The 24,474-nt window shown below is 54.7% G+C and overlaps 1 protein-coding gene and 1 long non-coding RNA gene across 4 annotated transcripts; one reads left to right on the forward strand and one right to left on the reverse strand.

Annotated features, from left to right (window-relative positions):
- LOC129391501 (uncharacterized) lies at positions 1-20,373 on the reverse strand. Its single transcript, XR_008615699.1, has 4 exons — positions 19,008-20,373; positions 16,972-17,094; positions 4,815-4,924; positions 1-1,436 (listed from the first exon to the last, which is right to left on the reverse strand). It is a non-coding gene; the product is annotated as an uncharacterized lncRNA (long non-coding RNA).
- Positions 14,701-23,858, forward strand: HMGA1 (high mobility group AT-hook 1). Of its 3 annotated transcripts, none has more exons than XM_024122114.3 (6): positions 14,701-14,831; positions 15,074-15,190; positions 18,384-18,562; positions 20,393-20,476; positions 21,144-21,194; positions 22,522-23,858. In XM_024122114.3, the coding sequence occupies exons 3-6, from the start codon at positions 18,428-18,430 to the stop codon at positions 22,573-22,575; spliced, it is 324 nt and encodes a 107-aa protein (XP_023977882.1). In that variant the 5' UTR covers positions 14,701-14,831; positions 15,074-15,190; positions 18,384-18,427; the 3' UTR covers positions 22,576-23,858. The 3 variants fall into 3 exon arrangements, with proteins under 3 accessions (XP_023977882.1, XP_023977883.1, XP_054935619.1); XM_024122115.3 differs by having other exon boundaries at positions 18,384-18,529; positions 22,522-23,857; XM_055079644.1 differs by lacking the exons at positions 14,701-14,831; positions 15,074-15,190 and adding an exon at positions 15,957-16,226.
- The last annotated feature ends 616 nt before the right edge of the window (positions 23,859-24,474 follow it).

The raw sequence follows: 24,474 nt of genomic DNA on the forward strand, positions 1-24,474 counted from the left end.
AATGGAATATTACTCAGACATAAAAAGAAACGAAATTGAGTTATTTGTAGTGAGGTGGATGGCCCTAGAGTCTGTCATACAGAGTGAAGTAAGTCAGAAAGAGAAAAACAAATACCATATGCTAACACATATATATGGCATCTAAAAAAAATGGTACTGATGAACCGAGTGACAGGGCAGGAATAAAGACGTAGACATAGAGATGCAGGCATAGAGAAAGAACGTGTGGACACAGGGGGAAGGGGAGGGTGGGATGAATTGGGAGATTAGGTTTGACATAAATACACTACCATGTGTAAAATAGATAGCTAGTGGGAATCTGCTGTATAGCACAGGGAGCTCAGCTCGGTGCTCTGTGGTGACCTAGATGGGTGGGATGGGGGTGAGGTGGGAGGTCCAAGAGGGAGGGGATGTATGTATACATATAGCTGATTCACTTCACTTCATTGTACAGCAGAAACTAACACAACATTGTAAAGCAATTATACTCCAATTAAAAAAAAATGGTTGGTCGTTTTCTTACTGTTCAGTTTTAAGAGTTTTTAATGAATTCTGGATACAAGTCTTTCGTCAAATATATGATTTGTAAATATTGTGTCTCAGCCCATAACTCGTCTTTTAGTTTTTTTATTTTTAAAATTTTTTGTCTTTTAGTTCTTCTAACAGTGTCTTTCAGAGATTCTTTTGATAAATTGATAAAGTCCAATTTATCAGTTATTTTCTTTCATGGATCTTGGTTTTAGTGTCATGTTTTAGGAACTCTTTGACTAACCACAAGTCATGAAGATTTTCTCCTATGTTTTCTTCTAGACGTTTCATAGTTTTAGATTTTACATTTAGATCTATAACTCATTTTGACTTAATTTTAGTATACTGTGTGAGGTTTAGGACAAGGTTCACTTCTCTTGCATGTAGATGTCCAGTAGTTCCAGCACCATCTGTTGGAAAGGCTATCCTTTCTCCATTGAATTCCTCTGCACCTTTGTCAAAATCAATTGGCTATATTTATGTGGATCTATTTCTAGGCTCTCTATTGTTTCATTGATCTATGTGTCCATTCCTCTGACAACACCACACTCTTGATTAATACTGCAAGCCTTGTTGTAAATCCTAAAATCAGATCATGTCATTCCTCCAACTTTATTCTTCTTTTTCAAAATTGTTTTTAGCTATTCTCGTTTCTTGGCCTTTCCATATAAACTTTAGAATCAGCTCGTCTGTATCTACAAGAATTCCTGCTGGGATCTGATTGGAATTGTGTTAAATCTATAGATCAGTTTTATGAATTGTGTCCCCCACAAAGATATGTTGAAGTCCTAACCTGGGCCCAGTACATCACCTCAGAATGTGACTTTATTTGGAAATAGGGCCATTGTAGATGTACTTAGTTAAGATGAGGTCATAGTGGAGTAGGGTGGGTCCTTAATCCAAGGTCCCTATAAGAGAAGAGACAGACACACAGGGTGAATGCCATATAACAACAGAGGCAGATGTTTAAGTGCTGCAGCTACCAGCTGAGGGACACCAAGGATTGTGGGTAAACCACCAGAAGCTCGAAGAAGCGGGGATGGATCCTCCCCTGGAGGCTTCAGAGACTGCATGATCCTGCTGACACCTTGATTTCAGACCTCTAGCCTCCAGAGCTGTGAGACAAATCTCCGTCGTTTTAAGTCACCCAGTTTGTGGTAGCTTGGTACAGCAGCTCTAGGAAACAAATTCGATCAGTCTGGGGACAAATGACTTCTTTACTATGTTGACTCTTCCAATCCATGAACATGATATGTTTCTCCGTGTATTTAGATCTTCTGTGATTTCTTTCATTAACATTTTATAGTTTTCAGCATAGCTATCCTGCATATGTTTTGTTAGATCTATACCCAAGTATTTCTTTTTGTTGTCGTTTCTTTTTTTTTGGAAGTAATTATAAATAATACTGTCTTTTTAAATTTGTTTCCAGTTGTTCGTTGCTATCATACAGAAACACGATTGATTTTTGTGTGTTAATCTTGTACCCTGCAGCCATGATGAACTCAGTTATTACTTCTAAGAGTTCTAGAAATCTATAGCATTGCTGATGCACTTACTCTCTTTGAAAAAATTATATTAATTGCTATAAAACATTCTGTGATACTTCGCTCTTAATTTATTTTAGCAATTCCCTCCTGTTGGAAATTTATCTTGTTTCCTTTTATTATTATTACTATTATTCTCAATGATGGAATGAATTTCAGGTTCTGGGACATAAATCCCTGACCCCTTTTCTAATTATGTCAGGGGCGAGATTCCTAGAAATGGGATTGGCAGGTCAAAGGTCTGAACCCCCCCCTCAAGCACGACACAGGGCTCAGCTGCTTTCCAGAAAGGTGAAACCAACGCCTTCTCACCAGGTACATGTGAGAGCACTCAGTGCTCTGAAACGTTGACAGCATCGGTAATTATCACTTTAAAGCTCTTTGCCATTTGATAGGAAAAAAACAGTATCTCTCTTGCATTTTAAAGTAGTCCTTTCTAAAAATGCCAGCCTGTTCCACACCTGTTCAAAACCTTCCGTGGCGCCCTATTACCTTCAGAATAAAGTCCATGCCCCTGGCTGACAGGTGGATTCCCCAAGATCAGCTCCAATTCACTCCCTTTCATTGTCAAATTAGGCTGCTTCCTTCTCCCCCAGGTGCTAACAGCACGGGCTGGTTATTTCTGAAACCCGCAGCAAAAGCACCTTCCCCTCCAATGCTCTGCCCATGCTGTCTACTGAGCCTGGAATGCAGGTGTGCTCACCCTGCCTACCCCTCCCCAAGGGGTTACCTAGGAGAGGTTTAGAGTGGTGGATCTGGTCCAGACTGTGTTCCAGCCCAGCTCTGCTGTGTGGCCTTTGGAAAGTTACTTAACCTCTCTGTGCCTCAGTTACCACAACTGTAAAATGGCAGTAAGGAGAGCAGCTACCTCATAGGGTTGTTACAAGGATTAAATGAGTTAATAATAATATATCAGAACTGTGTCTGGCACTTGGGAAGTATTACTACATCTTAGCTACTACTATTGTTATTGTTATTCTGCCCCCTTCCTAACCTGGCCTATCACCCATAGGAAACAGCCCACTGTCACTACTCTTATTCTATTGTGTTGCTTCTTAACTGCATAAGCCGCCTGTTTCTCATTTGAATGAAGCTAATTACCCCACCCTTGTTTCACAGGCTCACTGTTATGATTTAAAGAGCTAATAGGTATCCGAGTGCTTTTTAATGTTGTGCATCACTCTGCTGAGGTTTATCACCTCTGCCCACCTTCTACCCTTGGCAGGAAAGAGCAGGATAATGGTAAGAGCTATGATTTACTGGGTGCCAAGTGCTGTGCTGCTTCATTGAGTGCTAGCCCTGCAGTGCAGCAGTCGGGGCCCCGGCAGGAAAGGGGAACCAACCCAGGGGCTTCAAGAGGCTTTAGCGGAGGGGGTCTTTACAGGGGTGCTGGCAGGTGAAGGGGATCAGAGTGGGGTGATGTGGCACTGGGACCAACAATGTCAGGAAGTCGTGACTCCCAAGGCTGAAAGGGTAAGGGGCAGATGTTAACGTTCCTGGAGCTTCGGTCATGGAGAGACACAGCTGCAGCCAGACCAGGGGTCAAAGCAGGGCCAGGGCAGAGGAAGGAGTACCCCAGCTTCTCGCCTTCTCTCGGATCTCCTGCGAGTGGGTACTGCCCAACAGAAAGCCAGCTGAGGGGCGGGCCTAGGGACGCAGCCAAGCGTCAGCCTCCCAGGCAAAGAGCAGGTCAGAGCAGAGGTGGATGGGGAGGGTAAGAGGGTGGATGAAGGAGAATAACAAGCACGGGGTGGCGCGGTGGGGGCGGCGGACAGAATTATGCTCCACCACCGCCTCCCACTTCGCGGATGAGAAGATGGAGGCGCAGAGACAGGAAGTCAGGTGCCAGCTGTCACAGAGCTGGGAAGGCGGAGCTGCAAGAGAAGCGCAACGCTCCGAGGCGGTGGTCCCTCGGCCCAGCCTCCCAGGACAGGCCGGCGGCCCCCAGGTGTTAGTTAGTAGGACTCGGGGGCGGCAGCCCGCACGCGCTCCTGTCTCCCTCCTCTCTCCTCCCTTCCTCTCACTTGTCACTTGTCCATCCTCCCACCTTCGGTCAGCCAGGGCCTCCGCGGAGGCTTTCGGCTCTCTCTTTCCTGTGTCCTTCTCCACTTTCTCTCTCTCTCCTCCCATTTGCTCAGTCTCCCTCGGTCAGCCTCTCCTACCGCTGACTTTCATCCATCCCCCCAGCTCAGTTCCTCTGTCACTCCCCTCTAGACGGTACCCCTGTGCCCCTCAGTCCCCCATCTCTGCCAGAGCGTCGGTCTCCCCCGCTCTCCGCCCGGGCACCCGTCCCCGCACGCCCCGCCCCCTGTCGCCGGCCGTCCCTCCGCCCCTGCGGCGGGCGGGGAGAGCGGGGCTGGCGCGGCGCCCGGCCTGAGTCACACGCATGAGGCAGCGTGAGTCAGGCGCGGAGGGAAGTCCCTACGGAAGGGGCTTTCGGAGCCGCAATCGAATCGCAGGGAAAGAGAAAGTGTTCGGGACGCGCCTCTGACACAGTGACCTTGTGTGAGCCCGAGCCGGACACACCCCCACGCTCTCCCCGCAGACGACAACACGCACACCCCCAGCCCACCACGGGGAGGGCCCGGCCCCGGGCTCCGGAGGGTGGGCGCGCAGGGACTCCCCTGTCTGCCGGGGGCGGTGGTGGGGGGCAGGCCGGGGCCAGCAACTAGGGTTCCCGTGGCCCTTACGGTCTGTTCTGTCCACAGGGCAGTCCCTCTCCCAGTTTCCAGCATCGCTCACCTGCAGCCAAAGGCAGTGGGGGGCAGGGTGTCAAGAAGGACCCCTTGGGGATCGACCAGATCACCTTGTGGATCTCCGTGGGGTGGCAGAAGGACAGGCAACCTGGGGTCCTATAAGGATGAAAGATACACTCCCTCAGGCTCCCCTCCTAACCCTCCGAGACTGACCTGGAATCAGATCCGCTCCATTCAATTAAACAAATATTTGCTGAACACCTATAATAAAAACCAGTGCCAGGCTCTGAAAACCTGAAATACAACCGTGAACAAAACAGGATAGTGAGCAAACTATGTCGACTCCTGCCCTCCAAGAGCTGACATTCTGGGGGTGGGGTGGGGAGACAGTAAATAGTACATAAGCAAATGATCCAGACCAGCACCGTCCAACAGAAACAGAATGGGAGGCACACATGCTTTGTGAGATATTACAGTGGTAAAAAGAAACACATGAAATTAATTTTAATTAATCCAATACACCCAAATATTATCATATACAGAATATAACTGAGTATTCCTACATTTAAAAAAAACCCTTAGGCTTGGAAAGCCAGTGCGGACTTTATAGTATTTCCATCACATCTAAATTCGGACTAGCCACATTTCAAGTGTTCGGTCACCACCTGTGCCAAGTGGCAAGGTGGGAGGCAGAGTCTAGATGTCAGATAAAGGCTATGGAATTTAAAAAAAAAAAAAGTAGAGCAGGGTAGGGGGTGGGGAGAGCCCGGTGGGGTGGGGCAGGATTCAGAAAAGTGAGACAGCAGATATTCTGAATCCTGGCTCCGCCACTGGCTTTGGCAAGTCTCCTGACCTCATAGATGAGCCCCGATTTCCTCACCTATGAAATGGGGCCATGATTCCTCCTGTGTGGACTGGAGTAACACACACTCATCAGATTAGTTTTGTCCCCACCCCCTCCAGCTGTCTGCAGCTGTGGCCAGCACAGAGCCTCCCAATCTCAGTCACATCCCCTCCACTTCCAACACCTAATGGCCACCAAAGACAGCCTAGCCCTCGACACCCCTGCCCAGACCCTCCATCTTTTATCCATTTCTACCCCTTGCCACAGCAAGATACTTCACGTCTTTCAACCTCAATTTCACTGACTGTGTGATGGGTACTTGAGTTCTTGGGAGAAAAGTATTGTAGACTTCTAGGGAACCAAGCCACCACCTTAAGCTGAACCAGGGCAGTGCCCAGATGGGTGGGGCACCAGGAGCCAACCTTACCATACAGGGAAGATAACTTCCTTCTTTAGAAACTAGAAGGATTTCTGCCCACGAAAGCCATCCTGCCCCCAAACACCCCTACCATGAAGAGCAAAACTGCCAGAAAAAGGGATGCATAGGAACTGTGGACAGAGCCCAGGGAGCAGGGGTGGAGGAGAGAGAGCAGGAGGGGTTCTGGATCACCTTTATACCCCACCTCCAGGGCAGCAGACCCACAAGCCCAAGGGAAGTTTGAAGATCAACAATCAGCCCGTTCCTGGGGGACTGTGGTGCTCCTGAGGCCCCAGCAAGGCTGGAAGAGGGGGATGGGAGCAGGGCCCAGAAGAGCCCAGACAAAGGAGGCAGCAGGGTCTGGGCTTGGGATGCCTACCCGCCCTCACCCCACTCCACCCCCAAAGCCTGGGAACTGGCAGGGCACCCTGGATGGTGACCCAGAAACCTGTCAGCAGCTCCTGCCTGGCACTGCCCACATCGAGCTCCACTGCTTCCGGCGGGAGTCCCTGGCAGCTGCCTGCAGGGCAAGCTTTTGGGTTTTCTCTGCTCACAGGCTCACTCTCTACCCCTAGAGACCTACCCCAGACTCTCCTAAGCTGCCCAGATCCCAGTAGCTGTATTTCCCGCCATCCAGACCTCAGAGATAAGGCGAGGGTGGGGAGAGGGGAGTCGGGGGGAGGGTCCAAGCCTGGTTTTGCCAACAGACTGAAGATGCCCACCACACGGGCCCACTCAGATATTCTAGTCCCAGAGGGAAGGGCCACCGACCCCCCTAGTGGCTGGAAAGTAATAAGGAAAGTAAGAAAACAAAGAAGCTGGCTACTCAATTCACAGTGAGGACTAGGCCTTAGAGGACTGATGACCCCCAGGATTCGTGAGGTTGGTGAGAGGCCTGGAGGCCGGGTGCAGGGACTAACGAGGTTTTAAGCCAGGTTGGTGGGGAGGGCAGCCGCTGGGCCCCTCCCCGCCATCTCCTCCAGGCCGGATTCTAGACCAGCAGGCTCGCCCAGCTCTGCCCGCCTCCCTCCTCCTCCGCTCTCCAGCCAGTGGCTACCTCCCCTCCCCCACTCCTCTCCCCTCCCCCAGCTACCCACTTCCTCCGCCCCTCCCCCAGCCCCTTTCGCTCTCATTCATCCATCCATTCAGCAAACTTCTGCTGAGCGCCAAGGCCCCCTTAGGCCTGGTGAGAGGCTCGCGGTGTGCAGAAGAACCAAACAAAGCCCTGGAGGATTCCGGCGAATCCCTGGCCTTGTGTGGGCTCCTCCCCCCACCCCCAGCCCACCTCCTCCTCAGCCCAGGCCCCCGCCCTTCGACCTCCACCCTGCTTTCCTTTCCCTGTCGACTCTGGCCCGTGGCCCGTGGGGCTGTGAGTCCTCCTCGGCGCCCCATGTGCTTCTGGATCAGACAGGCAGCAGCCCCTCCTGTGCGTTCCCAGTATGGAGACCCCCAGAGCCGCACTCTCAACCCTAAGAAAAGTTCGGGGTGAGGGTTCAGAGTGGCCTGGAGGGGACAAAGCACTGTGTGACCCGGGGGACATCTCCCATTCAGAGCAGCGTCCCCCTGCAGAGGCAGAAGGAACCAGGCAGGACTCATCCAACCCCCGACCTTGGGCAGGAGGGAGCCTCCTCGCAGCCAGTTATGCAAAACAGTCACTTTTGAAGGCCCCAGGGGTCAGTGTTCCCCTTCCGTGGCCCAGGACATATCCCCCCTTGGAAAGCAGGCAAGGAATAGAGACAAGAGAAACAGAAGTCAAAGACCATATGAGAATCTCCTGAAACCTTAGGGCCTGTTCCCAAAGTGTGACATGGATAGGAGCAGGTGGCTAAAGCCATAGGACATGAGTTCCCAAGTCCCACAGCTGGTTAACGGGCTGACGTGGACATCCAACCCCAGCAGGCATGCGGCCGGGGGAGACAAACCCAGCGCAGGGCCTCAAGGACTCCAGAACACACCCCAGCCCGCAGAGAACGGGGTCACAGGCCTGCCGTCGCTGCTCTAACACTTCCTTCCACTGGCTCACGTGCACAGGACTTCCACAGGCTGCACAAGATTAAAGTGTGTATTTTCTGGGAATTCCCTGGCAGTCCAGGACTCCGAGCTCCCCATGCTGGGGGCCTGGGTTCCATCCCTGGCTGGGGAACTAAGATCCCTGCAGCACGGCCAAAAAAAAAAGTGTATTTTCAGCCATTCCTGAGTGGGAGGATGCAACATGTTTGGGGGCATTTTACCTATAGAGCCTGTTCCACTGGACATTGTCAGAAAGTACCTTAGACAAAAGGGAAACTATTTTGTTCCGTGTGAAGTGTAAACCTTACACTCTCCCAAAGCACAGTCCGCTGAGCTGCCACCACTGCCCAGACACCAACAAGCAACCCAGCCAGTCTGCCCCAGCCAAAGGACCAAGATGGTTGTCAGGTGGCTGCCAGCTCATGCTCACTGAACCTGAGACCAAGGGGAAAAAAACAATTTCCCACCATTGGTGGCAAACTATAAAATCCGAAGGTAATGCCCACTGGAAATGAGTCTGGGCCCAGATCACATGATAATGATGGTGCAGCAATGTTAACCTACTCAGACAAAAACCAGGTGTCTCTGTAAGGTGCAGAAGCCCTGTCCCACTCAGTTTGGGCCACTCTGTCCCTACCACCGTGAACTGCTGGGTTCTTTGCTCTTTTCTTTGCCTTGAAGTTTGGAGACACATCCCTAAACTGCTGCCCTGTGGCTTGGCCTCTGCTGATAACTTTGGCTAATCATTCTTCCTTCAACACATTTTGTAAGCTTGAATACTGTGCTAGGTCCTGGGGATACCCAGTGAACACAAAAGATAAAATTTCCGGCCTTCATGGCGCTAGCCTTGCAGTGGGGAGAACCAGCACAAAATGCAATACATATCACTTTTATTGTTCAACAGTTCAATAGAAAAGTTAATTATATAGCATGTTAGAAACTGGTAAGTGTTACAGGGGAAAAAAAAAAGAACATGGTAAAGTGGGTGAGGGACTGTAGGGGGAGATGTGCAGTTTTAAATAGCATGGACAAGTAATCCTGAACAGAGAGATCTGAGGCAGTGAGAGGGCAGGCCCTGAGGATATCTAGGGGAAGAGCATGTCAGACAGAGGGAATGACAAATGCAAAGGTCCTGAGGTGAGCTCATGCCTGGCAGGTCTGGGAAACATCGAGGAGGCTGTGTGGCTGAAACAGAGCAACAGGTAGGAGATGAGAGGGATGGAGGGGATGCAGATTGCAGGGCCTTTGTGAGGACATTGTTTTCACTCTGTTTTAGATGGGAGCCCCGGGAGGATTTCTAGCAGAGGAGGGACGTGCCTTACGTTTTAGGTAGAAAGAGATTTAATATTTAATGCTGGGAATTAGGTGCTTACAAAACCATTGGAAGAACTGGAGGAGCCAACTCTGGGCTGAGCCTCTTGGAACAACACAAACTGAACTGCCTGCCTCTATCCTGATCCAGGGGGCAGAAAATCAGGAAGCCCCACCTGCATGGCTGAGCTGTGATCCAGGGGCAGGAGGCCCCTCTGCCACCATTCCTGCCTATAGACCCTCACAAAGCTGGTGACTGGATGACAGATGTTCTGCAGAAAACCCCACATCTCCACATCCCCCCCTTGCTTCCTCCCTCCAAATTTCACTCTTTCAAAGGGGAACCTAATTCACGTCCCAAACTGTAGCTTCAAAGGAGTGGGGAAGATGCCAAATGCCAGACCACAGTATCTGTCACAGCCCCAAGCCCACTGTATGTCAAATGCCCTGCTCTCTCCCTCACCTGGTTCCAAGGCCTCCTGGGATGCTCCACCACACACTGTGCCCCTGCCCTGTGCTCCCCAGGGACCCATCACAGAGGGTACCACACTGATGAAGCCATGTACTGGTCTGTCTCCCCAGGTCACTCAAAGTAAGCCCCCTGAGGACAGGGAATGTAGCTACCTTGTTCAAGGCTACATCCCCTATCTTGCCAGGCTGGGAGAAGGAAGCAAGCCTACCCAGTCTGGGAGAAAAAGCAGTGGAGGAAAAAGTGGCAGAATCCCAAGCTATTTAACCTCCCCGAGTCTCAGTTTTAACACCAGTAGAAATGGGGGCAATAGCATTACTGACCTGGTAGGGGGTTGAGGGATCTGAAAGAACATAAACATTTAGTATGTGCTCAACTTCCCCTTTTCCTCAGGTTTTTTCCCCGAGATTGGCGAGGAGCTGGGCTTCCCTGGGTTCCAGCCCTGAAGTAGGTAGCTGATGAAGTTCATGGTATCCTGGGACCATGCAGGGTGGGCTGCTGGCTCAGGGCAGGGGGGCAGAATGGTGCCCGTCTCCTGGGCCGTCCTGTTCATTGGAGAGTTTTTCCCTCGAAAGTTGGAAGCAGTAAAGGCCCTCCTCCCTCTCTGGCCCTGCCAGGCTTCCTGGCAGCAGAGCCTGTGGTCAGCAGGGCCTGGAGGATGGATCCTGCCAGATGACTAGATGTACTAGTAGCTGGGTGACTCCCCAGGAGAGTGGTCACTGTGCACTAGGATGACCCTATATCAGGCTTACCCAGGCCAATCCTGTTGATATGGTCCAGGTCAACCCAGTTGCAATGAGCCAGGTCAGGTTCACGTTCCTAGTCTAGTCACAACTATTAATAGTACCTCTTTTTGCTCCTAAGTGCTCTGCTTGTCTCTAATAGCTGGGAATACATATCCTATGATCCAGGAATTCCTCTCCTAGGCATGTACCCAACAGAAATTTGTACATCTACTTACCAACACAGACACTAGAACATTCACAATAGCACTATTTGTAATAGCCCCAAATCAGAAACTATCTAAATGTCCTTCAACAGAATGGATATCTAAACTGTGGTACATTCACACCACATAACTATGCAGCAATGAGAATGAACATCCTGCAGCCACATGCAATGACATGAATGAATTGCAGACAAAACGCTGAATAAAGGAAACTAACCCAGAAGAGTACCTAACCTGTGATTCCATCCATACAATGCACCTGAAAGGTGAAACTAGAGGATGCTATTAGAAGTTGGGACGGTGGTGACATAAGGGGAGGCTGGAGATGTTCTGTCTCTTGATCTGCATGCTGGGGACACGAGGGTTCTCACTTTATGAAAATGCATTGAACTGAACAAGGAATTTGTGCATTTTCTGTATGTATAGTTTTCATCAGTAACAGGTTTACTTTAAAAGGTTTCCTGATTTGGACAATAGGTTAAATAATTCCTGTTCCTCCTCTGCCCACCTCTTCCCGTCTACCTTCCATGTTGGGCTGGACACACAGAACATCATCACACCTCATCCCCATGACTTCTGGAAAACCTTGACTAACTCAGTCACTAAATGGAATGATCACACCGGTCTTTTCCTCTACTCTCCTAAGAGCTACAGTTGACTCAAACGCAAGAGGTAAACTGATAAGCAAATATATTGACTGCAGAGATGAATCGAGACACGAATCCCCACAGAATGCTAAGGGACACCCCAACGTACCAAAACCTCCACATTTCCAAGCCACAACTGAGAGATCACCAGGCCGTGCTACTCTACTTAGTAAGGCAGGGAAAGAACTAACATTCACTGGGAAGAATTTCAACAGCCCAAGTGAAAATGAGCTTAACCTTCAGCTGTCCTGAAACATAAAGTTGACCCGAATTCCCCATTCCCTGGACATTCCTGATGGGTTCACTGAAGTTCACTGGGTTGTCCTTGTGAAAACTGTATAATCCAACTCTGACGTAAGAAAATGCTTCCTGCAGGGAAGACTGGTTCTGATATGGCTGATTCCCCGGACTCCTTCCTCAGGCCTTGCCTAAAGGGGTTGATGCCCCAGGCCTAGAACTGCTCCCTCTCCCAGACTGTTCCCCCAGGCCACCTACCCAAATCCCATTAAAACCCACCCAAGCCCATCTCCTCCAGACTTCCCTGACACCAGCCCCTCCCTGCCAGCTCCCATCCTCTCTCCTCCTGTAGCACCCAAGTCTCTCTTAAAGCACCTAACCCCCTAATTCAAGATTCAAGAGTGCAGGGAACTTTTTCATTGTTTGTTTCATTCTTTCAATGAAACTCTATTTCATTTCATAGTTTGTTCATTGTTTTACCCTAAGAGTTTGAACTAGTTTTTGGTACACAGTAGGCCTACAATAAATAATGAATGAATGATTGAATGTTTTCTCCTCATGGCATCTCTGCAATTGTTACTAAGCTTTCTCTGGTGTGTTCCTGGTTGATTTCTCTAGACATGAAATTCCCTGAGGCAAGGACTATGTCTTATTCATCTTTATCCCTGTCGTTCACCCTTCTGCTTAATAAATACTTATTGAAAGAGGAAAAAAAGGAAGTCAATTCGGGGCATTTGCAATCCAGAAGGAATGGAGGTGGGGGTCAGTGGGTAGAGTTATTTGGATTTCAAGGGTGTGGGTGAGGAACAAGCTACTATTGATATGTTTGCCTACAAATTTATGCCTGCCTCCTTCCAGAGGGTTTGAGGTGGCTTACAAAAATACACACACATAATACAAGGTAACAAACAAGTCGCTGAAGAAATTAGGACGAGGGGAAAATAAGAGTAGGAAAAATAAGATCAAGTCGGCTCGTTAGAAGTGGGCCAAAAAGTTGGCCAAGTTTTCCCCACAGCCCATTCGCGACGTTAGGCCCTCTCCCTTCCCCACCTCCCCTCCCTCTCAGGGGCCATCACTGGCCTCACAAGGCCAGGGAGAGCTACCCCGAGCTTAGCTGCGCCCAGGGGAGGGGCCTAGAAAGGCCGCCAGCCCCGGAGCCCGGGCCTGGAAGCCTGGGCGGCCTTGGGGATGGCTATGGGTAGGGGCGTGCGGCTCTGGGTGGACTCTCCCTGGCCCAGGCGTGGGCGCCCGGGTTGCTGGCAGGGGCCTGTGACCCAGGCGAGTAGGGTAAGGGCCTAAGGGTCGCTCTTCCACTCAACGCTGCAGAGGTTCTCGAGCTAGCAACTCAAGACCCTCCAGACAAACCTACTCGCGGCCTACTACGCGCGCGCTCTGCAGACAGGTCACAAAGATGGAGGGAGCAGCGCGCCTTCCACCCCGCCCCACCCACCGCTCCAGACAAAGGGGCAGGCCGCCCCTCCCCCAGCCTCGCCCTCGCGTTCCCCCTCCACCCTCCTCTCCCTTCAGGCCGCCCTTCGGTGACTTCCTCTCCCCTTCCGGGGCAGCCTGGGGACTTCTCAGAAACTACGTTCCACCTGGGCGCGCGGCGGGGAACCAGCGCGCGAAGGGCGCCCTCCCGGCCCACTCTTAGCCCCGGCCGGCCTTAGGCCCGCGCCCTCCTCTTTGAACCCACAGGATTGGCCCCCAGCGCCTTCCCGCCCTGGCGTCCCCGCCCCCACCCGGCCGAGCACGTGCTGCCCCCGGCCCGAGCGCCCGCCCGGCCCCGCTCCCCACCCCCACCGGAAACATTCCTGAAACATTCCTGAAACTAGGAGGCCCGGCCCCTCTGATTCCCCACCCCGCCTCCACGCTGGGCTCAGGGTTTTCCTAGCGTCCCCCTCCACCGCCGGCTCGCCCTCTGAGGAGGGGGCTGGGCCGGGGCCTCCAACGGCCAGGGAGGAAGAAGGGGAGCAAGGAAAAACATGAGTCACAGCCGTGTGTCACTGGGCCGCATTGCAATTCCCTGCACCACGGTAGGTGTGGAAGGCCGCCTCAGGGACCAGGGGCGGGGAGGTGCAGGCCCGGCCTGCAGGACGCGCCTGACAGCGCCCTTTCTACTCCCACCGCCCTCCCCGCCATCTTCCCACTTTGGCTTCCTTCTCGTTTGTACAAGTCTTTGTTGCGCCGGGCGTGGCGGGTACGGCGTGCGTAGACCCAGTTCCTGCCCTCAAAGTGCTTCCAGGCAACCACCGGCTAACGCTTTCTTATTTTTATAAAAAGCCACAGCGGAAGGGGCGAGGGTACCAGGAGGGATCGCTGGTCTGCAAAACACCATCCGGGTCACGTAAAGGAATGAACCCTCCCTCAGGTTTACCTGCAAAGGAGCCAATCGTTTGCCTCGCTTGAAGGCTGCACCTTGATTATGGTTCACTCGGGCCCATTAATAAATTTAAACCCTGGATTTCACAAGTTTCACGTTTGAATTTCACAAGACCTGCATTTCACCAGTCAGCCACACGCGGGTTGGAACCGAAATGCACATGCTGACACCTGTCCGCCCAGGGAAAATCTAGGAGCCGCGTACCTGGGCGAAGGGAGCGGCGGGTAGGCCGCGAAATTCTCCAACCGGCGCGTTTCTCTCCACCCCTGCCGCCCGCACGGACCCCCGCAAGCACCCAACACCCGCCCACATCCACGCGCCCCGCGGGCGCCAGGCCCACACACCCGTAAGGCCCCAAGAGGTGACTCTCCCGGGGACCCCCCCCATTCCATGCAGTTAAGGACGCCCTCTCCCCCGCGAAGGACTCCTTGGTGACCCCTCTAAACACCCCCCCACGTCTCCCGGCCGGGACTGTGGGAAGAGGGCCATGGCCTCGGGTTCCCAGCCCAGGCCTCCCGCGCGCGCCCGCCCCCAGAAGCCCGGCACCGCTCGCCCCTCCCCGCACTCAACACCCACCCGCGCGACGGCGGCGGCGGCGGCTGGCGGGCGGCCGCCCTTTTAAATCCCCGGGCTCATTTGCATGGCCCCGCCCCCCTCAGTGACACGGCTGGCGCGGGCGGGCCCGTCCCCCCTGCCCCTGGGTCGCTCTTTTTAAGCTCCCCTGAGCCGGGGCTGCGCTCCTCTAATTGGGACTCCGAGCCCGGGCTATTTCTGGCCCTGGCGCGGCTCCAAGAAGGCGTGAGTTCGCGGCCCCTCCGGTGGCTCCTTTTTTTTATATCTATCATTTAATTAAATTATTTATTTATTGAGGCCGCGCACGGGCCGTGCCTAGCTTCCTGCCCCTCGCCATCCTTCGGGGGAGGGGGAATATTTTTGTCCCCCCGCCTGGATATGACATATAAATACCCCGCGGGGGCCTGGGCGGCGAGCACGCGGCGGCGGCGGTCTCTGAGCGCCTCTGCTCTCTCTCCCGGTTTCAGATCCGCATTTGCTACCAGCGGCGGCGGCGGCGGCGGAGCCAGGCCGGTCCTCAGCGCCCAGCACCGTCGCTCCCGGCAGCCCGGAGCGCGCACCGCAGGCCGGCGGCCGAGCTCGCGGTGAGTCGTCCCCGGGGCCCGCGGCGGCGGCGGCGGAGGGGGGCGCCCGCGCCCCTGCTGCACGCCGCCCCTCCTGCAAGCCGCCCGGGGCTGCAGCGCGCGCCTCCGGCTTTATTCCCAGGCCGGGGCTGCGCGAGCCGCCGGCGGGGGAGGGCCGCGCGACGCGGGGGCGGGCGGCGGGGCCCGGCGGCGCGGGGAGGGCACCGGCACCCCTTCCCCCGCGCCGCGGGCGCCCTGCGGGGGGCGGGGACCCGGGAAAAGCGCGCGGTGGGGGAGGGGGCGCGCGGCTGCGGCGAGCGCGAGTTGTGCACCCGGCGGAGCCCGGTGCACCTCGCGCGGCCGCCGCTCCCGCCCGAGCCCGAGCCCGGGCCTGGGTTGTGGGGGGCGGGGAGAGGAACGGGCTGCGGCGACAGGGGAGAGTGGGGGGCCGGGGGGCCCCCGCAGCCTGGGGAAGTTCTAGAAGTGAGGGGGATGGGCAGGAACCCCGCAATTCGGCCCTACTCCAGCTCGGCCTTTCTCCTGGCGCCCCTCCGCAGATGAGGCCGAATCGCCGGCCTGGGTTTGGGGCTTCACCCCGACCCCACCTCTGGCCCGGCCCGCCCCTCTTCAGCCCCCAGGGCCCGGCCTGCCTTCCGCCCCCACAAACTGGTTTCTCTGCTTTGCTGGGCTCTGTTGGAACTAGTCCCTTTGACTCCCCGTTTCAATTTTTTTTTTTCTGGGGCTTTATTTTGCGGGGAGGGCGCGGACGGAGGTGGCTTTCTTCCTCTCCCCCGCGCGCGCCAGGTTTCCTGCCCCAAGGCGAGCTTGGGTGCCCCCTCTGGCAGGAAGTGGGGCCGGGTGCACCCTCGTGGCGGTGCATGCGGTCGGGGTGCACCGGTTTCCCGCGCCTGCGAAAGCGGCCTGCGCCCCTCCCCCCGCGCTCTAGCCCCCAGTCCCGGCGGCCGACCTGCAACCGCCGGGCGCAGACACTTGCAGAGTCACCCTGGGCCCCGGGTCTGCAGCAGGCACGACAGGGACTTTACCAGCCCCCAGACGGGTAAGGAAAGTGGCGGGCTAGAAGGGTCGCCAGCAACCCACTCCATCCTGCTCGCCAACTTGCTCTGTGACCTTGGGCAACTCATCAGCCCTCTCTGGGCTACTATTTTGGGGAAAACAAGGTGGTTCCAGGATGATTTCCTGGAGTCATTCCTGCAGATTGCCTCAGCATTTGTGGAGCCCACACTGCGCGCACAGTGTGTGGAGGAGACAGGCTTGAGGCCTGAAAGGGCTTATTACCAACTGAAGGATTGAAGTTGGACCCTAAACGTGGCTTCGCCAAGCCAGGCCTCTCTGATGTTCAGAAACAGGTGGAAGAGACAAGCGTTTGTTAGTCTCACCAGAGAGGGCCTCAGGCCTTGCCTTCTCTGGAGTCCTGGATCTGGGGTGGGGGTGAGCGGATTAAAGGGTCCCCAGCAGCAAGAGGTGGGGGGAAACACCAGGGATACCCACCAGGATCCCAGGCAGGCTGGCCCAGTCTTTATGGGATTAGGGGCTGGCTTTGCCCAACTGGAACCACCTCTCCGAGGGGGCCTCCAACAAACCTCATGTGAGATCAGCACTCATTTAGCTGATTAATTGTGATGTTTAGTTTTGAAGGGGGACCTGTGGTGTAATATAAGATTCTAATCACTGCCTGCAATTACAGAGCAGGCCAAGCCACTAATGATGGAGCAGGATAAATCACCAACCACCTTGTTTAAAAGGGTCTTCAAGTCTGAAATATTATAAAATGGAATAATTACCAAAGTCCCGCCGTCTGGAGCATTTCAGTACTTGAGCATCGGGGGCCTCAGGCCCTCTAACAATCACAAGTTTGCAAAAACGGTCTTTCCTCTCATTGGGTTAAAATGGGAAATTGTCTGAATCTGAAAAGGGGAAAGAAAGTAATTTTCAAACGTTCTAGTTCTCATTTTGATCTGGACTGAAGCTTTCTGTTGTTTAAGCGTTTTTAACTTTTACCTGGTTTGATCCTTGCCGCAGTCTAGAGAGGTAGGTGAGGCAGGTGCTTTATCATTACCCACGTTTTATAGATTGAGGGGCTTTCAGAAGTGGAGCCACTTGGGCCCACCCTTTGCCAAGGGCAGCCAGGGATTGGTTATAAGGGAGGTGTGGAACCATAGGCCTCCCAGGACACGTCTCTATCCGTAACTTGGGGATAATAACGGGGAGGACAGGGATGGGGGTGCGAGGGCCCTCACTGCCCTTTCTCAGCCTCTGGAACAGATTCCCAAATACTCCTTGCAGAGGGGGGTTTCAGGTAAATTCTATATTAGTAGGTTTGATGAAGCCCAAACAGGCCTCTAAGGAGAGGGGAGATGCTAGAAAAGGACCAAGGAGCTTTTAGGATCAGCCCTGCTAGGGCTTTAGGGAGTCAGCTAGCATCCGTTACAAGGGCCCCTCTCAGTTGGACAAGTCCCTGCCCCTCATGTAAGGAGGCATCAAAGAGAAAGATCTCATCTGACTCCAGGTGGGTGGGGGCGGGCAAGGGAGAAGAGGAGACTCACCTTTCAGCTTTGGGTTTCTTTTCCTTCTCCCACCTCACCCACTGCAGTTTTAACCCCCTTCACCCTTCTTCCCAAATCGTCCCCATCTTTGAACCCCCAAGGCTTTTACCCAGGGAGAGAGCAGCGGAAAGAACTGGTGGGGCTCTGGCAGATGGGCAGTACCGTGGATGAGGTGGGCCGCGGATTGATGTCTATGGCTGCCAGATGCCCAGGGCTCATTCTCTGCTTACCTTTCCTCCCTTGTTCCCTGGGAGCTACCCAGGCTTGGTTTTCTCTTGAAGAACAGGGGCAGCTTGGTGGAGGGAGGGGGCCCTGGCAGTGTGAGGACCCCCATCTCACCCACACTGTTGCCAGGGCGGCCTTACCCACAGCCAGGACTGGGCTGGCTAGGTTCTCGGGCCCGGGCCCTGTGGGGCTGGCAGGACGACAAAGAGCCGTTCTGAAGAGGAGATAAGGAGCTGATTAGGGCCAACGGCCCAGCCCCGCCCTGTGGCTGCAAGCTGGGCTGGGCAGATGCCCCCATCGGCCCAGGCGGGGACCCCTGGGAGCAGGCAGTTTCCTGCTGGGCATTTGGAGGGTGGGAGTGGTGAGGGGGTAGGAGGTGGCTAAAGCAAGAGGTTTTGTTTAAAACAACTTTTCCCGCCTCCCAGCATCCCAGCCGTCGTTCCTCCACCTGCTCTGCCGACAAGGGAAGATGAGCGAGTCGAGCTCGAAGTCCAGCCAGCCCTTGGCCTCCAAGCAGGAAAAGGACGGCACTGAGAAGCGAGGGCGGGGCAGGCCGCGCAAGCAGCCTCCGGTGAGTCCCGGGACGGCGCTGGTAGGGAGTCAGGTGGGTGTCCAAACCTTTGCCTCGGTTTACCTTTGGGCTAGGGAGGTGCCAGGCATCTTGGCAGGTGAAAACAGGACTGGCAGGGCGCAGCGTCATTCCTGTACACGTGTGTTCTCCCCACACACCCATGCACCCCACACATGCATCCCTGGTGCCTGAGAGCCTGGGAGAGAAGTGCAGCCCGAGGGAGCCCTGAGCCCGAACCCGAAAGTCCAAGCCAGAAGTGACCCTGTAGTCACGCAGGCCAGTCAGTGCTTATACACGGTGGTAAACCCACCCACCCTTTATTTCCAGTCCATCGTGGACCAGTGCATTTATGAAACAGTAAAGATGAGTTATAGGAACATGAACATTTACATAACGTAAGCCCAGCGTTTTTTGTTATTATATTCACTGCACGTGATAGTACTTTGTTAATTTACTGTAAAGGTTTCTAAATACTTACTGTACGTTTCTGTAGTTCCTCATCACAGGACAGTAACAGTTTCTGGGCCAGCACCTGTTCACGGGCCTCCTTGAGTGGCCCTGGATTGGGCTTTGCCCCAGCTCTGTAAAAGGAAATGGAAACCCAAGAAGCTTAAAATGTTGGGGAGTTGGTGGCAGAGTGACTGAGAGCCCTGGTTCTGCCCCTCACAAAGGTCCCGTGGGGTTAAAGGGCCAGACTGGCACTGTGGGCACCCCAGGGAGCTTGGCCAGTCAGGCTGTGGGGACCACCTGTTACATGGCGGAGATTTGGTTTCTCTCACAGAGGGGCAGGTATCCCCACGTAAGGGGCAGCTGTTGGTGAAGCCCCATTACTTCCCTTTCGTGGGGCAGAGGAGAGGAAAGCAGTTGAGGTCGATCCTTGCTCTTTACACATCAGGCAGCTTGTGTCCACCGGGCCCCGGGTGCCGCCCTCCATCTGTAGGTGGAGAGGCCTGTATTGATTCAGGAGCCGTGAGGAGTCTGACGGGTGGTGGAATTCACCTGCCTCTTTCAGAGCCCACAGTTTGTGTGTGGGGAGCTCATCCTCTTAGTCTCGTTCCCTAGGCCCACCCCTGCCGCCTGTTAGCTTGTGGTCAGTGGGGGTGTCAGAGAACGGGTGTTGGGTTACTGGACCATGAAGAGCCCCCAGGCAGCCGTCTTGGGAAACCATAGCTGATGTGCCTTTGCTGCCCAGCTTCTATGCATTATGTAGCAGTTTTTTATTCTGTCTCGGGCTTATTAAAATTTCAGCGGCGCCAATGGGCAGGGATCTCTGGGGTTCCGAGATCTGGACATAACTCCTTCTCCCTAGGACGCAGCCTGAAGGGAGTCTGGTTTGCAGGTAGAGGCTGTAGGTTCCCTCTAGGGGGAAGGGGGATCCTTTCCCCTCTTCTGCATCATCTGAGGGGGTGGGCAATGATTACAGCCCAGTGCTGGACGCTTGTACATTTTTCATTTAGTTTTTGTGACACTCTGCAAGGTAAGTCTTGTCACCATTTACAGATGAGGGAAACTGAGGCTCAAGCATTAAGTGTCTTGCCCAAGATCTTAGAGCTAGTCAGTGGCCGAGCTGGCATGGGGACAGAGCTGCCTAAGAGTGTCTTTCTGCCCCCATGACACCCTTCCCAGAGGCCTTCTGGCCTCTTGTCATTTTGTTGTCATAGGGAAGCAAGGGGAGAGACTTCGCAAAAGATATTCAGACGGAGAACCTGAATCCCAAGGGCTGCCTCCCATGATTCCTGTGGATTCCAGAGTTGGGGGATGGCTTGCAGACTTAATTCTGCTGGGCTGGGGCAGAGGGCTCTGTCCTGAAAAGGGTGGTACAGGTGGCTTCTGTGTCCCTGACTGCCCCATCTGTTTTTGCAGAAGGAGCCCAGCGAAGTGCCAACACCTAAGAGACCTCGGGGCCGACCGAAGGGGAGCAAAAACAAGGGCGCTGCCAAGACCCGGGTGAGGCTTGAGGAGGGCCCTCTCCCCACGACAGCAGCTGTAGGAGGTCTGGGAAAGGGCTGGCTTGTCCTCATTCTTGGCACCCTCTTTTTCTCTGGCATATGGGGGATGATGTGTCTTTGCTAATTGAAGAGAGTGGGGCAGTGACTGAGGTCTCACTTCTGGAGCCTTGGTCCTGCCCAGGACAATGGGGACATCGAGTCAGTTGTCCCGCAGCTTTCCTGGTCTGGAGAGAGGCGAGTTGGGAGGAGCGAAGGGGCAGCTCCTGGGCTGAGAATGTCACCTTTTCTCCCGGAGGCCCCCCGGCTCCTGAGGGAGTGGGGAGAAGCAGGGAAGGCCAGATCTACAGTGGCATCAGCCTTTCAGAGAAGTTGTTTTGTTTTTTATTTTATTTTTTCTAAGACACGACTCATATCCTCTGAGTCATGGGTGGAGGAGGGAGTGGGGGGCGTGTGTGTATGTTGGGGTGGGGGGGGGCAGTGTGGCTGGCCAGTCATCACCAGCTGGACTCGGGTGGGCCTGCTGGGCTGAGAGTCCTGGGCTGCCCCGAGCAGAGGAAGGTAGTTCTGCCCCTCCCTGCCCTCCCTCACCATCCAGGGCACTGGTCATTGGGTGAGCACTGTCAGGAACATCTTTGACTTAGTGGATCTTTTCTCTGACCGTCTAGAAAACCACCACAACTCCAGGGAGGAAACCAAGGGGCAGACCTAAAAAACTGGTAGGTGAACAGGTGGCGGCAGCTTGGCTCTTCTGGGGAGGCTGTTAAGAGTGGGAGATGCCCCATCCTATGCCCACATAGGAACATGGCTCTCCCTGACCTGCAGGGCCAGGAATGGTGAGACTTCATGTTTTACCCAGGCCCGGAGAGGGGAAGGGATTCGTCCAGAGCTCAGGGTTCCTGGCACCCAGCCCAGGGCTTTTAAAGGGCTGTGTCCATGAGAAGTGAGGGGTCCCAGGTACAAACCAGACCAGACTCCCTGTACTGCTGTACTGGGGGTGGTCCCTGTCTCTCCTTCCTCTGCTTCTAGAGCAGACTCAGAACTTCTAGGGTGAACTTGGAGGTCAGCTACTAGTGTTTCTCCTCCGCCGCCATTATAGAAATGAGGACGAAGGGAGGTTTAAGGAACAACAAAGGAGCTCAGGCCTGGGCGGGCAGGCGAGGGGGGTCATGTTGGGTGGGGGTTGAGGTGCGATGCCACAGGGAGCTACCTCCTCAGGGAGGCGCCGTCCATCTCTAGGCCCCAATAGCTGGTAATGGACGTAAGCAGGTTGAACCAGGAGATGCCTCCAGGGGGTCCACTGCAGTGAGGGCCCTCCCAGCCCTTTACTGTCCCCAACCTGTCTTCCCTGAGGCGTTCATTCCTCGAGCGTGAGCTGAGCCACCACCGGGTGAGGGGGGCTCGGGGTGCTGGCTGGGCCCCAGGAGTGAGTAACAGGAAACAAGTTGTTTTGGAGTTTGTGCCTGGCACGGGGGCCCCGTGTGGTGTCCCGACATTCCCGCCCAGTGAGTGAGCCCCGGCGGCACACACTTCCCCTTCCTCCCCGCCCTGGCCTGGGGTCAGCCCGTGGCCACCGCTCCGCAGCCCAGCAGCTGCCCCTGCAGGCCAAGGGCACTCGGTTCCCCTGCACCCACCAGGGGGGCTCATGCAGCCTCCAGCCACCCCTTCCCTCCTCATTTCCTCTCCCTGGCTGCCTCCTCTCCTCCCCTGCCCGAGAACCAGTCACTTCCTCGCTTCCTCGAGCTCAGTGGTGCCCCGAGCTCTGCCTGGTTACCCCTGCCATGGGCCTGGGGGCCAAGGGGCCTGGCTCTGTGTGAGAGCAGCATGTGTGTGGTTTTTTTTCCCTCCCTTTAAATTCTTCCTTTTTTATGAATGAAACTGGGCCGTGGAGGTTGCTGAGTCACCCACACACTCAGCCCTGACTCATCCCCCTTCTGGAGAGCCAGGGAGTGCGGGGAGGGGTTGGGGGCGAGCTTGGCCCCTGGGGGGTGGAGGAGGAGGGGGGCAGGCCTGGCATTCCTGCTGATGGCCCTGCCCACCCTGCAGGAGAAGGAGGAAGAGGAGGGCATCTCGCAGGAGTCCTCAGAGGAGGAGCAGTGACCGTGCCGTGCCGCCCGCTCCCTCACCGAGGAGCAGTTTCCTTCTGGGACTGGACAGCTCCGCTCCGCTCCCACCGCCCCCACCCCTTCCCCCAGGCTCTCGTGTCACCGCCACCCACCTGCGCCCTCACCACCACACTACACAGCACACCAGCCGCCGCCGCGGGGCCCCCGGGGCCCGAGTCGGGAGCAGTTTCCTTTGATTTCAGGTCCCAGCGACCCCTGACCCACGCGCCTGACTTCCCACTTAGCTGTTCCCGCGCTGCTGCATCCCCACTCCCTCAGCGTGGGGACCTTGCTGGCTGGGCTCTTGGTTTCGGGGTCCCTTCTAATCCCCGACTCTTCCCTCTGGCTTCCCATTAAGGGGCCTGGGAGGGCTCCCCTGGCCTTAAAAAGGGGCGCAAGCCCCATCTCATTCTGACATGCCCCACTCCCACTGTACTAGCGGCAGCAGGTGTGGCCACTGGAGAGGGGTGATTGGCCTCAGATGGCCCCAACCAAGCTGTGTCTCACCAGGGGTGGCTTACACCCCCTTTGCTTCCTTCCCACCTTGCCTAGTCCCTGCAGGAGGTTGGGCCGCCCCCTTGGCACAGAAAGGCAGGCAGGAGGGGTTTAAGTTTAAGCTCCCTCCCCGCTCTAAGCAGGCTCCAACCTACCTTGCCCTCACGCTGGAATCCAGTGCAGTGGTGAAAATGCAGAGTCACCTTTATCCAGGTGAGGCCCAGGAGGCCTGCCTGGGCTCCTGGTGGTAGCCACTTAAGGCGGGCTAGAGCCACTCCCTGTCCCTGTCTGCTTCCACTCTAGACCTGGGTTTCCCTTCCTTCCCTCACTCGGGGCACTAATAACAAGGAGCTAGCCTTGCCCACTCCCACCCTCTGCTCCTCCCCACCCCCCAAGGTTCTGGTTCCATCTTCCCTCTGTTCACAAACTACCTCTGGACAGTTGTGTTGTTTTTTGTTCAATGTTTCATTCTTAGACATCCGTCATTGCTGCTGCTACCAGCGCCAAATGTTCATCCTCATTGCCTCCTGTTCTGCCCACATTCCCCTCCTCCAAGATGCTCTTAGGGGAAGGGGCCTGGGGCAAAGCAGGCTGGGTTACCGACTACCCCAGTCCCAGGGAAGGTGGGGCCCTGCCCCTAGGATGCTGCAGCAGAGTAAGGAGGGGGGCCTGTGTTGACCGTCGGGTGTAGGGGCCACCTTCTCCCCCTGTTCTGTCAGGGAGGAGGTAGCCATTATTTGTCCCAGCCTGGGCCCCCTGCTCTGGTTTCCTATTTGCAGTTACTTGAATAAAAAAATATCCTTTTCTGGAAAAAAAGAAAAAAGAAAAAAAAGGAATGAATGAAACATTGAACAAAAAACAACACAACTGTCCAGGGAGGAGGTAGCCATTATTTGTCCCAGCCTGGGGCCCCCCCCCTCTGGTTTCCTATTTGCAGTTACTTGAATAAAAAAAATATCCTTTTCTGGACTGAGTCTTTCTGTGATGGGTGCCTGGAATAGGGAAGGGTGGAAACCAAGGGTCTAGTGGGTGGGGGAGGAAGAAGAAAAAGCATTGGTGTCAGCTCCAGGGAAGGTAACTTAAGCCCCTCTTGAAGAAGTCAACTACACCCCTAGCCACAAAACATTTTATTTACAAAATATATATACTGAATATTATACATTAGGCCCTGTCACCATGGGAACAGCTCCAAAGCCAAGTCAGGGAGGGCTAGAGAAAGGTGGTGCCTGTGGAAGGGCAAAGCTCCACCCTGTCTCCCAGCCACCCTTCCACCCCAGAAGGAAAAATTCCTGTTAGCTCCTGGGAGTGGCTGGTAGGCTCAGCCCACAAAGGACTGAAAGCCTAGCAGGGAGTGAGGTGACAGTGGGGGCTGACTGCTATGCAGGGCTTAGGACTGGGG

The sequence above is a fragment of the Physeter macrocephalus genome, chromosome 18 (genome assembly GCF_002837175.3).
Source record: "Physeter macrocephalus isolate SW-GA chromosome 18, ASM283717v5, whole genome shotgun sequence".
Lineage (NCBI taxonomy): Eukaryota > Metazoa > Chordata > Mammalia > Artiodactyla > Physeteridae > Physeter > Physeter macrocephalus.